The sequence below is a fragment of the Lissotriton vulgaris genome, chromosome 5 (genome assembly GCF_964263255.1).
Source record: "Lissotriton vulgaris chromosome 5, aLisVul1.2, whole genome shotgun sequence".
Lineage (NCBI taxonomy): Eukaryota > Metazoa > Chordata > Amphibia > Caudata > Salamandridae > Lissotriton > Lissotriton vulgaris.
In genome coordinates this window covers 2,020,643,415-2,020,660,328 of record NC_141693.1, presented here as the reverse complement: position 1 = coordinate 2,020,660,328, position 16,914 = coordinate 2,020,643,415, and the positions used below count along the sequence as shown (strand labels likewise).

At 47.6% G+C, this 16,914-nt stretch overlaps 1 protein-coding gene across 1 annotated transcript in view; it reads left to right on the top strand.

Annotated features, from left to right (window-relative positions):
• The first annotated feature begins 8,095 nt into the window (after positions 1-8,095).
• The window catches only part of DOLPP1 (dolichyldiphosphatase 1), a 52,477-nt gene continuing 43,658 nt past the window's right edge, over positions 8,096-16,914 (top strand). Inside the window, exons 1-3 of the mRNA XM_086924850.1 lie at positions 8,096-8,241; positions 13,975-14,075; positions 14,169-14,253. Of these exons, the coding sequence (XP_086780976.1) occupies positions 8,166-8,241; positions 13,975-14,075; positions 14,169-14,253 (262 nt within the window). The 5' untranslated portion in view covers positions 8,096-8,165. The remainder of the gene's footprint in view (positions 8,242-13,974; positions 14,076-14,168; positions 14,254-16,914) is intronic.

The window sequence follows — 16,914 nt, the reverse complement described above, 5'->3', positions numbered from 1 at the left end:
CGCGAGGATTATAATGCACTTAAGAGTATATGGTATGCGTTATCATGGAACAGCTATGAGGACTTGGTTCCGCAAGCTGCAAACGGGCTCAGCTCATGCTAGAGCACCATCTCACATGATTCCAAGCACTCTGCCTTCAGGATTGTTAAGGCCTGCCATAGGAGTGACTGATAGGAATACATGTGTCCATTTTAGGGTTAGATATAGGTATACTATATCTAAAGCAAAGGGTGATTACACCACCTTGCCCCAGCTGTCGTGCAGCCAGTTGTGTCAGATTTAGATGGCCAGCCAGGGGTGGCATAATACATGCTGCAGCCCCTGGTAGGCCCTGGGTACACCTATGCCCTGAGTTACAGGGTCTGATAAGGTGGCCCAGTACCAATTGGTATATGCACCTAAGGTACACGTGTCAATTTAGTGAGAGAACAGCTAGGCTGTGGGTCTGATTAGCAGGCCCACAGCCAGGGAAGTCGTAAACCAGTGAAGCAAAAAGCAAAAATCTGGGGTGATCATAGGATTGCAGACCCAAATCTCCTACAGTTGGTGCCGGGGCTTCTGGGAAATGTAGTCTCCCCTGGCAGCGTCCGCGCCTGGATGGTTGTTGGCAGCGGCGGCGGGGGAGACAGCTGGCCCAAAGCACACGTTCCTCACAGGAAGCAGAACAGCGGCGGATTACCCCACCACCTAGCTTCAAACCCGCGGTGAGTGTATTCCCCTGAGAGGTCCCGCTCAGCCGAAGGTGGGTCCGGAATTTCAGCGCCACCGGGCGCAAAGGGGGCAAGTCCCAGAGCGTTGGTGCCGGGGCTTCTGGGAAATGTAGTCTCCCCTGGCAGCGTCCGCGCCTGGATGGCTGTTGGCAGCGGCGGCGGGGAAGACAGCGGGCCCAAAGCACACGTTCCTCACAGGAAGCAGAACAGCGGCGGATTACCCCACCACGTAGCGGCAAACCCGCGGTGAGTGTATTCCCCTGAGAGGTCCAGCTCAGCCGAAGGTGGGTCCGGAATTTCAGCGCCACCGGGCGCAAAGGGGGCGTGTCCCAGAGCGTTGGTGCCGGGGCTTCTGGGAAATGTAGTCTCCCCTGGCAGCGTCCGGGCCTGGATGGTTGTTGGCAGCGGCGGCGGGGGAGACAGCTGGCCCAAAGCACACGTTCCTCACAGGAAGCAGAACAGCGGCGGATTACCCCACCACCTAGCTACAAACCCGCGGTGAGTGTATTCACCTGAGAGGTCCCGCTCAGCCGAAGGTGGGTCCGGAATTTCAGCGCCACCGGGCGCGAAGGGGGCGTGTCCCAGAGTGTTGGTGCCGGGGCTTCTGGGAAATGTAGTCTCCCCTGGCAGCGTCCGCGCCTGGATGGTTGTTGACAGCGGCGGCGGGGGAGACAGCTGGCCCAAAGCACACGTTCCTCACAGGAAGCAGAACAGCGGCGGATTACCCCACCACGTAGCGGCAAACCCGCGGTGAGTGTATTCCCCTGAGAAGTGTTAGAGTTGTTTGTCCATTGATAGAGTTAAAGAAGACAGGGCACCAATTGCTTGCCAATGGGTATGCCCCGCAGTGCCTCTCTGTGGGCAGTGGGATTTAAACGTCCTCATTGCAGGACAAACCTGCAGAATGTGACTTTTTGCAACTGAGACTAGAAGAGGGGGCCCTCCCCTGGTCCCCTCATCTCTACATTGTACCTATGAAGTGCTCGGCAGGGGAATAGCTGTGAGGTGGAGTGCAGATCCCCAGTGTGAGGTGCAGGGGTGGGCTCCCTTGCCCCATTCCACATAAAACGATACACACTGATTTTAATTTGCTGTGGCCTGCTTGTGGTGCACTGGTATGGTCGAAAAATCAATCTGACAGAGAAGCACTCCTGTTTTTCTTCAAATCTAAACCTATTATTCAAGCGTGCTGCAGTGGTGGCACGTTTTGTTGAACAAATCATGTGTACATATATATATATATGCAAGAGCTTCCTGACCGCCTTATACTCAGCGGAAAACTTCAGGTGCAGACCTCTTTAGTATTTCCTTTGGAATCACGAACCGACACAGAATATCAAAGTGCAAACTTTATTCCGGCATTTTAAAACAAGTGTCTTCCATGACGCGTTTCACTCCACAAAGGTGCTTGATCACAAGATACATATATTACCTACTGGCGATAGCCAGTAGGTATATATAGTTAGGACCTAGTTACCGTAGGAAATGCCGAACATTCTATTGGGAATAACTTTGGCGCCGATTGAGAGATCTGACTGTAATTTTCCTCAAACTTGCCTCACTGCGCTCCGCTCCTTCCCTGAAAGTTTCGGGGGGATTCGTCAAGCGGGGGCCGAGTTAAAAGGGAGGTCCCAAAACGTGTTTTCCCCATGTTAATTTCCATAGGGACATTCTGACAAGGCTACAGGTCGAACGGCTGAACGGAATTACACCAAACTTGGCAAAATGGTAGAGCCTGGTATGGAGTAGTGCCTTTTGTATGTTTGGTGTAAATGTTTGGTGTAAATCCGTCCAGTAGTTTTTGAGAAAATTGAATGTGAAAATGAGTCCAATGCAATTTTGCATTGGACCTTTAGACACAGCTAAAGCCCAAAAGGCTGAATGGAATTACTGCAAACTTGGCAAAATTGTAAAGACTGATATGCAATAATTTATTTTGTATATTTGGTAAAAATCCCTCCAGTAATTGTTGAGAAAATCGACTTTTTTCAAATTATATATCTATAGGCGGGACACGGTGCAGGCTCGAGTGCGCACCGTCCTTGCACGTGCGCGGACCTTAGCGTGCGCGCGCGGAATTCTGATTGGCTGTTGGACGTCTATCAACATTCCAAAACAGAAATAGTTGGCAGCCATCTTGTGCCTCTGTAGACTGAAGCACAGGAAAGCAGAAAAACAAACAGGTAGAACTCAAAAAGGGGGCAGGGTAGAAGTTTCCTGACCCCCTAGGCCTGCTCAGGGGGTCCCACAAGGCACCCCCAGGCCCCAAATTTTTTTATTTTTTTTCCGAAAAAATCGCGGGAGTACGCGCAGTACGGGTACTGTACGAGTACCGTACGCGCACCGTGCGAGCACCCCGTGATTTTTCGAAAAAGAAAAATTTGTTTTTGGGCCTGGGGGGGCCTTGTGGGACCCCCTGAGCAGGCCTAGGGGGTCAGGGTGCTTTAACCCTGCCCCCTTTGCGTGTTTTGCACCTTTGTTTCACTGCTTTCTTGTGCCTGGTTCTACCGAGGCACAAGATGGCTGCCAACACTTCCTGGTTTGGAGTGTTGACAGACAGTGGCAGCCAATCAGCATGCATTTCACAGGAAAGCAGCATGCTCATTGGCTGTCAACACTTCTAACCAGGAAGTGTTGGCATTCATCTTGTGCTAGGTAGACCGAGGCACAAAAGAAGCAGAGCTCACAGCCCACACAGCTCTCACAGCCCACACAGCTCTCACAGCCCACACAGCTCTCACAGCTCAAACAGCCCACACAGCTCTCACAGCCAACACAGCTCTCACAGCCCACACAGCTCTCACAGCCCACACAGCCCACACAGCTCTCACAGCCCACACAGCTCTCACAGCCCACACAGCTCTCACAGCCCAAACAGCTCTCACAGCCCACACAGCTCTCACATCCCACACAGCTCTCACAGCCTACACAGCTCTCACAGCCCACACAGCCCACACAGCCCTCATAGCCCACACAGCCCATGCAGCTCTCACAGCCCACACAGCTCTCACAGCCCACACAGCTCTCACAGCCCACACAGCCCTCACATCCCACACAGCTCTCACAGCTCTCACAGCCCACATAGCTCTCCCAGCACACACAGCTCTCACAGCCCACACAGCTCTCACAGCCCACACAGCTCTCACAGCCCACACAGCTCTCACAGGCCTCACAGACCTCACAGCCCACACAGCCCTCACAGCCCACACAGCTCTCACAGACCACACTGCTCTCACAGCCCACACAGCTCTTACAGCCGACACAGCTCTTACAGCCCACACAGCTCTCACAGCTCTCACAGCCCACACAGCCCACACTCTCACAGCCCAAACAGCTCTCACAGCCCACACAGCTCTCACAGCCCACACAGCTCTCACAGCCCACACAGCCCAAACAGCTCTGGCAAAGAAAATACCAGCAGCGAACAAGCACTGGCAAAGACAATAACGGCAGCAAACAAACACTGTCAAAGACAATAACTGCAGAAAAAAAAACACTGGCAAAGACAAAAACGGCAGCAAAGAAACACAGGCAAAGGCAATACCAGCAGCGAACTAACACTGGCAAAGATAATAAAATCAGAGGGGCAGGGGCATGAAAAACGGCACAATCATGGGAAAGAAGGCGCGACAAACGGAACAATCAGAGGGCAGAAGGCAAGAAAAAACGGCACAATTAGTGGGCAGAAGGCAACAAATACGGCACAATCAGGGAGCAGAAGGCAAAAAATACAGCACAATCAGGGTGCAGAAGGCAAGAAATATGGCACAATCAAGGTGCAGAAGGCAAGAAATACGCCACAATCAGGGGGGCAGAAGCCAAGAAATATAACACAATCAGGGGGCAGAAGCAAGATATACGGCACAATCAGGGGGGCAGAAGGCAAGAAATACGGCACAATCAGAGAGCATCTTGCTCCGGTCCAAAAATCGGATCTCTAGGGCTGCTCAGGTTGTCCCACAAGGATATTAACAAATTTAAACGTTATCCGCTAATAGAATTAGCATTTTAAAAAACCTTGCATATTCACTGAAAAAAACATAGGTTTCAGGCCTTATTTAGTTAGGAATTAGCATTTAAAAAACCTTGCAAATTCACTGAAAAAACCATAGGTTTCAGGTCATATATAGTTAGGAATTAGCATTTAAAAAACCTTGCAAATTCACTGAAAAAAACATAGGTTTCAGGTCATATATAGTTAGGTATTAGTATTTAAAAAAACGTGCAAATTCACTGAAAAAACTATAGGTTTCAGGCCTTATATAGTTAGACATTAGCATTTTAAAAACCATTGAAATTGCTCCTATATAGTTAGTTGTACTAACTATATTTCGTGCACCCGCAATCCACTGCTGATGATGTCACATATTACATCATTCATGACATGGTCAGTGACATCACTGATGACATCACTGATGACATCTCAAATGACATCACTGATGACATCTCATTTGACCTCACTGATCACATCACTGATGATATCATTCATGTGATAATACGATGCACGTCTTTACACTCTAATATAACCTTTGATACACCCAGTGTTGAATACAGACTACCATTCTTGAAACCATTGGCACACCAATACCAGTTACTACATACGCACACACTGATTCCTAGGTCTATAGACACATCCACTCATTTACCCATAGAATCACTCATACATACAGTCACTCATCAATACCACACTATCATCTGCACTCAAACACATATACAGACACTCACACACTGCTACTCATCCATGGAGTTACTCACACACCTAGTCAGTCATGCAAAGAATCAATCACACTTCCATTTCCTCAACTATACAGTTATACACACATATACTAACACATACTTACTCTCTTATACAATCACTAATACAAGTACACATTGATCCATACAGCCACTCACACAACCACTGGCTCTCATGTATAGTCATTTATATATGGCAACTCTCACATGCACTGTGTTTTACATATGTATTTACTTGGACATGTAGCACTACGATATCCATTCACTCACCAACACACCCATGCACACAGTCAACCGCCCATACAGCTGTTTCCACTTGCACTCTTGAACCCATACACCTAGTGAATCAACTGCTCACACATCTATGCACAGACTCACACACCTCCCAGCCACCCACCCACACACACACACTCACTCTCCCATACAAATACTTGGACAACCAATCAATAACCCATATAGCTACTCATATAGCTACTGATCAACACATGCAGCAGCTTACACAACAACAGACATACTGATGCACACATTCAGACAGTTTAGTCACTAACCCATGCATTCAATAAGACACATTTAATCACTCACTCATACAGTCAGTCACGCACCTACTAAATCCTTCATCCAGACTCTTATACATCCACTCATTCTTCATTATGTAAAACATATTTAAACTTTACAGAAACATATAGTCACTGGATGATGTCATCAGTGATGTCATTTGGGATGTCATCAGTGATGTCATCAGTGATGTCACTGACCATGTCATGAATGATGTAATATGTGACATCATCAGCAGTGGATTGCGGGTGCGCGAAATATAGTTAGTACAACTAACTGTATAGGAGCAATTTCAATGTTTTTTTAAATGCTAATTCCTAACTATATAAGGCCTGAAACCTATGTTTTTTTCAGTGAATTTGCATGGTTTTTTAAATACTAATACCTAACTATATATGACCTGAAACCTATGGTTTTTTAAGTGAATATATATATATATATATATTTATATCATTAATCAGGTCGAGCATACGGCTACCCCCAGGAGCGGCTCGTGACTTCACTTGACAGCAGAATCACTGCATTCGTGCTGTATGGCCCGGTTTGATCCTGACAAATGTGGGAGAACGTGTGGGGACATAAGGAAGGCTCTGATCAATATTTACAGGATTCATCAAAGACTATTACCCCCTCCTTTGTTTGGTATTTCAGCGCTCATCAAGCACGGACTTCACCGTGGGTACTTACCGAATACTGCATGATCGGAGCTGTAGTTTTCATTTGCTTCACTACAGCCGCAAACAATTTGATGGAGTTAGCTGACTTCCCGCCCAGGGGAGGACCGCAACAATACAAAGGAAGGCGCGATGTAATCCTGTTTTTGCGAAGGGCGTCTGACGAAGGCACACACACGCTGAAATGCATTATGCCCTGCAATCTTCATTAAAGAATCTTCCGAAAAAAGCCCAGCTGTGTCCTCTGATCTCTTCTCATTCGGAGTGGTCGCTGTTTCATATATATATATATATATATATATATATATATATATATATATATATATATATATATATATATATATATATATATATATTGTTCTAGTGGTGAATTTATTTGAACAAAAGTAAAGCTGAAGTAAAAGCTTTCAAAAGTGTTGTGTTTATATGTATGAGTGCATGAGAAGAGTTATGTGTAACTTTACTGTTTAAAAATGTTTATTTAATATAATGTAACTTTGTTGGTAATGGTAACCAACATATAGCAACAGTGCGTAGTGGTCGAGCCGAAGTGACTCGAGGCAGGGTGCACTGGTATGGGCCCCATGTCGGTGGGCTGAGCAGGGCCTAGCGGCCCTAGACACCTGCCAGCGATGAGTAGATTGGCTCATTAGGAAGAGCGGTTTTCTTGAATGGCTCAATGTAAAGATAATGTTACATACACTGAGATTTTAAAAACCTACACTAGTAGAAGTGAAACTATTGAACTGGAAAGTCCAGGAAGCAGTCTGCAACTGGAAAATGTATGTCCCCCCCCCACTCTGACACCTCAGCATATGAAGTCATGCCACTACAGCATTGTTGTGGAGCACAGGCTGAGTGAAGGGGTCATACACAGGGTTCAGAGGTTCAAATGCCATGCCTGGGGGGGGGGGATCTTCGTGTTGATCCAAGCACGCAAAATGGCAGCTCCCCTGCCTCCACGTGTCTGTCGCTCGCGCCCAAAGGAACTGCCACACCTCGCGTTCTGATTGGCCATCGCGCCTAACGAGCTGTTTTCTTATTAGTCAGTCTGTGCTCACTGCTCCGGCGGCTACGGCCAGAATTCTAATTGCGCACAGCTTTGATAGGCTGAACAAGCACTGTTTACACGCTCTCTATTGGATGTCGTGTCCGCGCGTGCGCGTTGAAAGATTTGCGCTTGGACGGGGAGGAAACACACTGGAAAAGCCCGTGTATATTTGGTGATTTTTCATTGGCTTAACAACTTACTGTAGCTGCATTGATACCATTGGTTGGAGACGTTTCTACTAAACGTCATTCATTGCGCCAACGCATCAGCTTCACAGATTTCATTGGACCGAGCTCATTGTGAGGCATTAATAATTGGTTACTCTGTTGTTGAACTCCGAGGCAGTTATTGGGCGCAGATCTCGGAGCCTCTTTCCATTGGCTGCTTGTCTCCTTCGAACGTTGCTCATTGGTTGCACGCATGCGCCCCGTGTCCGGTTAGATGGCGGCCGTCGGGCAGTGCTCGCTGGCGGCTCAGTGGCGCTCCGTGTCCCTCACACACGTAGAATATCAGGCGGGTGAGTCCCGGACCTCAGGCGGCTGGAGACAGTGGAGAAAGGACAGTGCGCATGTGTCAAAGCAAGGCCACTAGTGCGCCGAACTGCGCATGCGCTGCAGGTGTTTAGCTGATGGGTGTAAACAGTGAGGTTTGGTGCTTGTATGTGTGTCTGGGTGCTGGAGTGAGACAGGTTAGGTGTTAACGTGTGTTCGTGCATGTATGTCTGGGTGCTGAGGTGGGTGTGGGTCCTGAGGTGGGTGTGTGAGGGTCTGGGTCCTGAGGTGGGTGTGAGGGTCTGGGTGCTGAGGTGGGTGTGTGAGTGCTGAGGTGGGTGTGAGGGTCTGGGTGCTGAGGTGGGTGTGAGGGTCTGGGTGCTGAGGTGGGCGTGTGAGTGCTGAGGTGGGTGTGTGGGTGCTGAGGTGGGTGTGAGGGTCTGGGTGCTGAGGTGGGTGTGTGAGTGCTGAGGTGGGTGTGTGGGTGCTGACGTGGGTGTGTGAGGGTCTGGGTGCTGAGGTGGGTGTGAGGGTCTGGGTGCTGAGGTGGGTGTGAGGGTCTGGGTGCTGAGGTGGGTGTGTGAGGGTCTGGGTGCTGAGGTGGGTATGTGAGTGCTGAGGTTGGCGTGTGAGGGTCTGGGTGCTGAGGTGGGTGCGAGGGTCTGGGTGCTGAGGTGGGTGTGTGGGTGCTGAGGTGGGTGTGAGGGTCTGGGTGCTGACGTGGGTGCGAGGGTCTGGGTGCTGAGGTGGGTGTGTGAGTGCTGAGGTGGGTGTGAGGGTCTGGGTGCTGAGATGGGCGTGTGAGTGCTGAGGTGGGTGTGTGAGTGCTGACGTGGGTGTGAGGGTCTGGGTGCTGAGGTGGGCGTGTGAGGGTCTGGGTGCTGAGATGGGCGTGTGAGTGCTGAGGTGGGTCTGAGTGCTGAGGTGGGCGTGTGAGGGTCTGAGTGCTGAGGTGGGTGTGAGGGTCTGTGGGAAGGTGTGTGTGTGTGTGTGAGACAGCGTCTGTGGGAAGAGGTGTGTGTGAGACAGCGTCTGTTGGAAGAGGTGTGTGTGAGACAGTGTCTGTGGGAAGAGGTGTGTGTGTGTATGTGAGACAGTGTCTGTGGGAAGAGGTGTGTGTGTGTGACAGTGTCTGGGGAGAGGTGTGTGTGTGAGACAGTGTCTGTGGGAAGAGGTGTGTGTGTGAGACAGTGTCTGTGGGAAGAGGTGTGTGTGTGAGACAGTGTCTGTGGGAAGAGGTGTGTGCGTGCGTGAGACAGCGTCTGTGGGAAGAGGTGTGTGTGTGCGTGAGAGCGTCTGGGAATAGGCGTATGTGTGAGACCGCATCTGTGGGAAGAGTTGCATGTGTGTGAGAGCGTCTGTGGAAGAGGTGTCTGAATGAGACAGCGTCTGGGAAGAGGTGTGTGTGTGTGTGTGAGACAGCGTCTGTGGGAAGAGGTGTGTGTGAGACTGTGGCAAGAGGTGTGTGTGAGACTGGGAAGAGGTGTGAGTGACTGTCTGGGAAGAAGTGTGTGTGTGTGAGAGCGTCTGTTTGAAGAGGTGTGTGTGTGAGAGACAGTGTCTGGGAAGAGATGTGTGTGTGTGTGAGACTGTGAAGAGGTGTGTGAGACCGTGTCTGTGGGAAGAGGTGTGTGTGTTTGTGACGGGGTCTGGGTGAAGAGGTGTGTGTGAGACAGCATCTGTGGGAAGAGGTGTGTGTGTGTGAGACAGCATCTGTGGGAAGAGGTGTGTGTGAGACAGCATCTGTGGGAAGAGGTGTGTGTGCGCGCGTGAGACAGCGTCTCTGGGAAGAGGTGTGTATGTGGGACAGCGTCTGGGAAGAGGTGTGTGTGCGTGAGACAGCGTCTGGGAAGAGGTGTGTGTGTGTGCGTGAGACAGCGTCTGGGAAGAGGTGTGTGTGCGTGAGACAGCGTCTGGCAAGAGGTGTGTGTGTGTGCATGAGACAGCGTCTGGGAAGAGGTGTGTGTGTGTGTGCGTGAGACAGCGTCTGGGAAGAGGTGTGTGTGTGCGTGACAGTGTCTGTGGGAAGAGGTGTGTGTGTGAGACTGGGAAGAGGTGTGTGTGAGAGACTTGGAAGAGGTGTGTGTGTGTGTGTGTGTGAGACTGGGAAGAGGTGTGTGTGTGAGAGACTGGGAAGAGGTGTGTGTGTGAGAGACTGGGAAGAGGTGTGTGTGTGTGTGTGTGACTGGGAAGAGGTGTGTGTGTGTGTGAGACTGGGAAGAGGTCAGTCTCACGCACACCTCTTTTAAAACAGAAGCTTGTCTATTATGTGGATTCAAAAAAGAAACCCTGATCCATTTGTTGTGTGCTTGTCCAGCCATGCTAAGCCAAAGGAGACAGTACATGAAGGCGATTTTCATCAAATTGAACATTCGATCTAGCAGACAAGCAGTGATAAGCTGGCTGGAGGGTTCATCATGCATCCTGGCCTGTAGAGGAGTCCAATATATGAAACTTGTCAATAGTCACCTATTGCAAGCAGTCACAGACTAAATATAATCTGGTGATATACCTCCTCATAACCTTTAATTGGGGGTACATACTCGTTATTTCTCTTATGTAATTGGATTTTAAAACTGTATTGTACAATCTCTTCCTTTCCGCTCATATAATAACAATCTCCGCTGCATGTGCAGATGTATTTTTTTTTTATTTTTTTTGCTAGGGGGGGTTTTGTAATGATTTTTTAAATAATCAAGCAATAAACTGAAACTGAACTGAACATGGGTCCCTGTTTCTCCATCCCTTCATGCTCTCCTTTTCCCCCTGTATCTCCTGCTACAACCTCCCCCTCTACCCCTGGCACCTATTCCCTTTGACCCCTCTTCCCTGCCCCAGTCTTCTGTCTGTCCCCCCAGCCCTGGTCCTTACTCCCTGTGCGCGCTCTTTCTCTCTCGCTCTCCCCCCCTCCCCTACCTATTCATCACCAACTCTTACTCCACCTTCGCCTCTCCACTCATAACCTGCTCCTCCGATTCCCCCAACGCTCCCGTTGTCCTCCAACTTGCCACAACCCTACTTCTACTCTGCAAGCAACGGCACCTGCGCCGAGCCATTTAGTAGAGTCTGACTTCCCCACTATTGATTATTGGATTCGAACTTCTGTCCACTCTATACTTTCCCTTAAATTTACCACGCACTGCAGATCCCTTCCCCCTGCCCTGTGGTTTAATCCTAGTTTACGAGAAAGCAAAAAGAACTGCATGCGCCTTCAGAGAATTTGGGGCAAAACCTACTGTGAAGATGGCAAACGAAAATATAGACTGGCCAAAATCATAAAAACTGTAATTCTGCCAGAGCCCTCTATTACTCTGAGGAAATCACCATGGTACACAATTGTCCAAAACACTGTCAAGTTGTTGAATCTTTATCAGATACTACTATCATTTTCCCCTCCATATCACCCAGTCGCAGTGCGAAGAATTGGTGAGCCTTTCTTGCAAGAATGTGGCTGCCATTCAGGCCCCCTCCATCTCCATTTCTGTTACTCTCTGCTCTTAGTCACATTGGAGAAAGATACTACATATACTGCAACTGTTCGTTCCCTGCTGCCTTCCTGACATTTGCCACCTAACATAATTCCATCAATTTAGACGGTCCTCTAGACGCTCTTCCGCCTTTGTATTTGATGAACTATGCCCTCAGTTTCTGGAAACAGTGACCCATCTTTTGAATTCCTCACTTAGCTAAGGCAGGGTTCCTAAAGATTCGAAACGTGCTATGGTAATGCATCTGCTGAAAAAGCCGAATCTCAACCTTTAAACTCGTCTAATTATAGACCAATCTCGCTTCTACCAATACTTGCAAAAATTCTTGAAAAACATGTGAATTAGTATTCATTGAATCAATTGGCCTTCTCCACCCCTCTCAATCTGGCTTTAGGGCTGGTCATAGTACCAAGTCCACTCGGCTGTAAGTTTGACTCTATTCAACATTTATATACAACCTTTGGCGGATCTAGTGGAAAGCTGCGGTCGTACACTTGTGGGCATTCGACCTCTTTCCGAGGACCACATCTTTGGCCTGATGCTCTCGGTATTCCTCTGATCCCGTTCTCTGCAGTTATGAATCTGGCTTCTGACTTGATGAAAAGCTTTCTATGAACCATAAAATCACTGAAGTAGCCTCCACTTGCTCTCACGTTTTGAGATGGTTAAGAAAAATCCTCTGGCATCTACCCGTCTCTGCCCAAAGAAAACGGATTATCTCCAGGTTGGAATATGTAACATTGTTCCCCCCCGCCCCCCCCCAAACCCTCACTTAGGCGGCTCCAGGTATTCCTGAATGCGGCTGCCAGACTATTGTTCCACCTTGCTAAGCTTGTCTCCACCTCCACTCTCCTTCAAGATCTTCATTGGTTCCTGATTGAAAAGTGAAACCCTTTCAATGCTATATGCTTAATGCTACGTCAGATTCACTTGCACTCTATCTTAGATCGCTGGTGGCACCCTACCAACCGAACTGTCTTCTTTGATCATGGAGCAGCAATTTTATCACATTTCTCAGAGGGAGGATAACCCGCCCTGGGGGGCGGTCTTTCTCCTATTTGGGCCCCAAGCTGTAGAACGCTGACCGTTTCTATGAGATCTTGAATACTTGGCTTTTCTGGGCTATGCTTTTATGTTAAGCTGTAGATGGTATATCCCCCCCCACCCTCTAAAGAAAAAAATGCTCAGTGCTGGGAAACCTTGACTGGCAGCTTTGCGCTCTACAAAACCATACAATGGTAATGACCCTTTTTCCCTCCCATACCCGTCCCTCTTTTTACTCCTTGACCCCCAACCTTGCATCATTCCCCACTATGGTTGCTTGACTGTCCTGCTCACACTTTACTTCCTTTTCATGTACCTTTCTGTTGCTTCGCTCTCCAGACTCATACCCTCCCCCCCCCCCCCAGTCCGACTTCTTGCTGTCCTTTTGTTTATTCTTCTGATCCTCCTTGTTCTTTTCGTTCCTTGTTTTGATATACGACCTTTTTGTCACTGTTGTTTCTACGGAAAGCGACTCTTTACCTCAAGGTGGACTTGCGTTATCCAAGCTTTAAGGGAGTAACATTAGGAATGGACACTCCGAGTTTAGGAATGAGGCATGACCACAAAATGTATTTGGGCAAGTCCGATCATATTTCTATAGCCCTACTTGGAACAAAATAGTCAAATGGTGCTACTGTAATGGGTGACGGCACAGTGCTGGTATGTGTGTGACTCTTTGAACATAAATATTTGAACAAAAAGAAAAAAGATAAACGGTTTGATTGTCACGCCAGTTTTACAAAGGAGCATTCCAAAACATAGTAATTACACGCTCAATTTTCATCCGGTGACAATACTTTCCAAAACTCTTAGTTGAAGTTTTGGCACCAGTGCCCAAATGTAGAAGGGGCTTCATCAGAACAGATGGCAAATACAATGAAATCTGCCCAGTGACAGTATGGAACCCCATAAGTATTAGTGACAAGTTAAGTGCCTGCTGTTACCATTTGTGGCTGCCTTTAACGTTTCTCGTTTGTATGTCTGAGCCTTGAGGATTGGGATGGGGCAGTCTCTGCAGTTTACTGTGTGTAATACAGCTTTGTACAACATTACATACAATGAGTTGAAGGCATGCTGCCCCTTCTGGGGCAGATCTTTTAACCGTGTGTTCTCTCTCCCTCGAACTCTCTTAAGCACTGGGGCAGATCTTTTAACCGCGTGTTCTCTCTCCCTCGAACTCTCTTAAACACTGGGGCAGATCTTTTAACCATGTGTTCTCTCCTCCAGGGGATCTTTCAGGCCAGCTGCTGGCTTATCTGAGCCTGGGTCCAATCTTTATTCTCATTGGGTTTATGACTCTCATTATATTCAAGCGGGAGCTACATACGGTAAGTCTCAAATTGGCTTTTTTTCCTCTCTCTCCTCCTTTCTTCCTGGGCTGGTTTATCAGTGATTCGGTTATGTGTTTCTCCCTCTTCCAGATTTCCTTCCTTGGGGGGCTGATAGTCAACGAAGGTGTCAACTGGTTAATAAAGAATATCATCCGCGAGCCACGACCATGTGAAGGTAAGATGTGCTGCAGGGGAGGGCAGAGGGGTGGGTTCAGTACAGGAGGCAGTGGGGGTGCTGGAGAGCACCGTGAGCAGCAGATAGGGCATACTGGGGGTACAAAATAAGGACAACACGCAGGGAGGGCATCAGATACAAGGAACGGCTAGCAGGACATGAGGCTGCATGGATAATGCAGTTGGTGCTGGGTTTTGTGCTTTTGCTTGAGCCGTGTAGTACAGTGTAATGTGTTGGATGTGGGGTGGAATGCTCTTTCCAATGAGCAGTTTGTGCTCCATGCTGGGAATGTTTGAGATGTTTGCAGGCTAGCATCTGGTGTGCTATTCATCTATAGTTGTTTTTGCCCTAGAGTTCAATCTTTATTTCTGCCTGGAAGGGTGCAAAGGCGTTGTTCTGCATGTCTGTTGAGTGAGGCTCTGCCCAGCATATGAAATGGAATGGGTCACCTAGTGTCTTGCACCTCTGGTGATGAATTGTAGAATGGGGAGTTGCATGATGAAAATGCTTGTGTGATCATTAAAGCACTCTTTTCAGTCTGGAGAGCGGCCCCTGAGTAACATTGGAAGAAAGTAGAGTTAAGTTTCTAAGTTCATATCCTTCCGCAGGACCTTTCTATCCTTGAGCTCCTGTCAGGACTCGGACTGAATTTCAGTGGACAAAGTGACTTGTTTCTGTCTATTCCCTGCATTCCCCTTTCATAAAGACTCGGTTAAGAATTATTCTACAGTGGTGGATGCCTGGCTGTCTTGGTGTAGTCTCTCTGGATTTAACCCCTTCGCTGCTAGGCCTTTTCCCCTCCTGTGCTGAGCCCTTTTTTGGCAATTTGGGGTAGTGTGCGCTTAGGCCCCTGTAACTTTTTGACCACTTAAGGTATCCACGCCAAATTTGCGTCCTTTTCTTCCAACATCATGTGGATTCCATAGGCGCCCAGGGTTCCTGGATTCCCTTGGAGGGGTCCCAGAACGTAACCAAAATATAGTGATTTTTTTTGTTTTTTTCAGAAAAATGGGAAAAACGGGCTGCAAATGAAAGCCTCTGGGTTTTTCCCTAAAAAAGTTATCAAAAAAGGGTTTGTGGGGCTGAAATCTCAATTTTCATAGCTTTTAGGGAATGACAGTCTTTTGTCAGAGAACCGACATTTTTCACACAGTATTGGCATTTTTCTGTGACATAGCCTGTTTTTGCTATTTTTTGAGCTTTCCACCTCCATCCAGTTAATGGTAGAAAAGAGTTTGAAAGCAATAATGGATCCTGGAATGCTGTACATTTTCGAAAAGTAGACAAAATTCTGAATTCAGAAAGGGGTCATTTGTCTAAATCCATGAAGGTTTCTTTATAGCAACTAACAGTTAAATATTGGAATAATTGAAAAATTGTTAAAAAAACAGCCTTTTGTCTCAAGGTTTTCACCTGTAACTTTTTCTAATTTTGAGAGCTCTTGGAAAGCAATATACCGTTACATCCGTTAGACCTTCCTGGTTGTGGGGATATATAGGACTTGTAGTGTCACCAAGAACCCGACGAACCCAGATCCAAAAACTGAGCAGCAACTTGCAATGGTATTTTTTCATTTACCGGGTATAGAGCACTTTGTTTTGGAAAATGTATACATGGAAAAATCTGTATGAAAGACACCTATGTATTTCTGAATTGGGTACAAATTATAGAGTTCAGAAACAGTATATAATTGCTAATTTTCAAAATTGGGAATACTCATACTAGCATGAGAATTATTGGTCATTTTTCAAAAATATTTTTTTTTAAACACAATGTCTTTCATTGAAAGGCAGAAATGCATGAAAGCTCAATTGGTAATAACAGTTAATTTACAAATCTGAAATACCCCAATTCTCCCGATAAAAACGGTACCTCACTTGTGTGGGTCGGCCTTGTGCCTGCGTCAGGAAACGGCGCAAAATGCAACGTGGTCACACCTAAATTTTGTAGTTACAAATTGACCCTTTTTTGGCAAAGTGCCTACCTGTAGTTTTTGGACCCTAGCTCTGCCGGCACCTAGGGAAACCTAGCAAACCTATACATTTTTGAAAAGTAGACACCCAGGAGAATTCAGGATGGGGTGACTCGACTGCCTACCCGCAGGTTTTGCTACCCAGAATCCCTTGCAAAGCTAAGATTTTGACCAAAAAAACACATTTTCCTGACATTTCTGTGGTGGAAAGTTCTGGAATCTGCATGGATCAACAAATTTCCACCCACCCAGCGTTCCCCCATGTCTCCTGGAAAAAATGGTACCTCACTTGCGTGGTTAGGCATAGTGGCTGCGACATGAAACAGTGCAAAACGCAACGTGGTCACACCTCAATTTCCCAGTGAAATCTTGCGCTCTTTGGACAAAGAGAATACCTTTTGTTTTTGAGCCCTAGCTCTGCCAGCACCTAGGGAAACCTAGCAAACCTACACATTTTTGAAAACTAGACACCCAGGGGAATTCAGGATGGGGTGACTCAACTGCCTACCTCCAGGTTTTGTTACCCGGAATCCCTTGCAAAGCTAAGATTTTGACAAAAAAAACACATTTTCCGGACATTTCTGTGGTGGAAAGTTCTGGAATCTGCGTGGCTAAACAAATTTCCACCCACCCAGCGTTCCCCCATGTCTCCTGGAAAAAATGGTACCTCACTTGCGTGGGTAGGCATA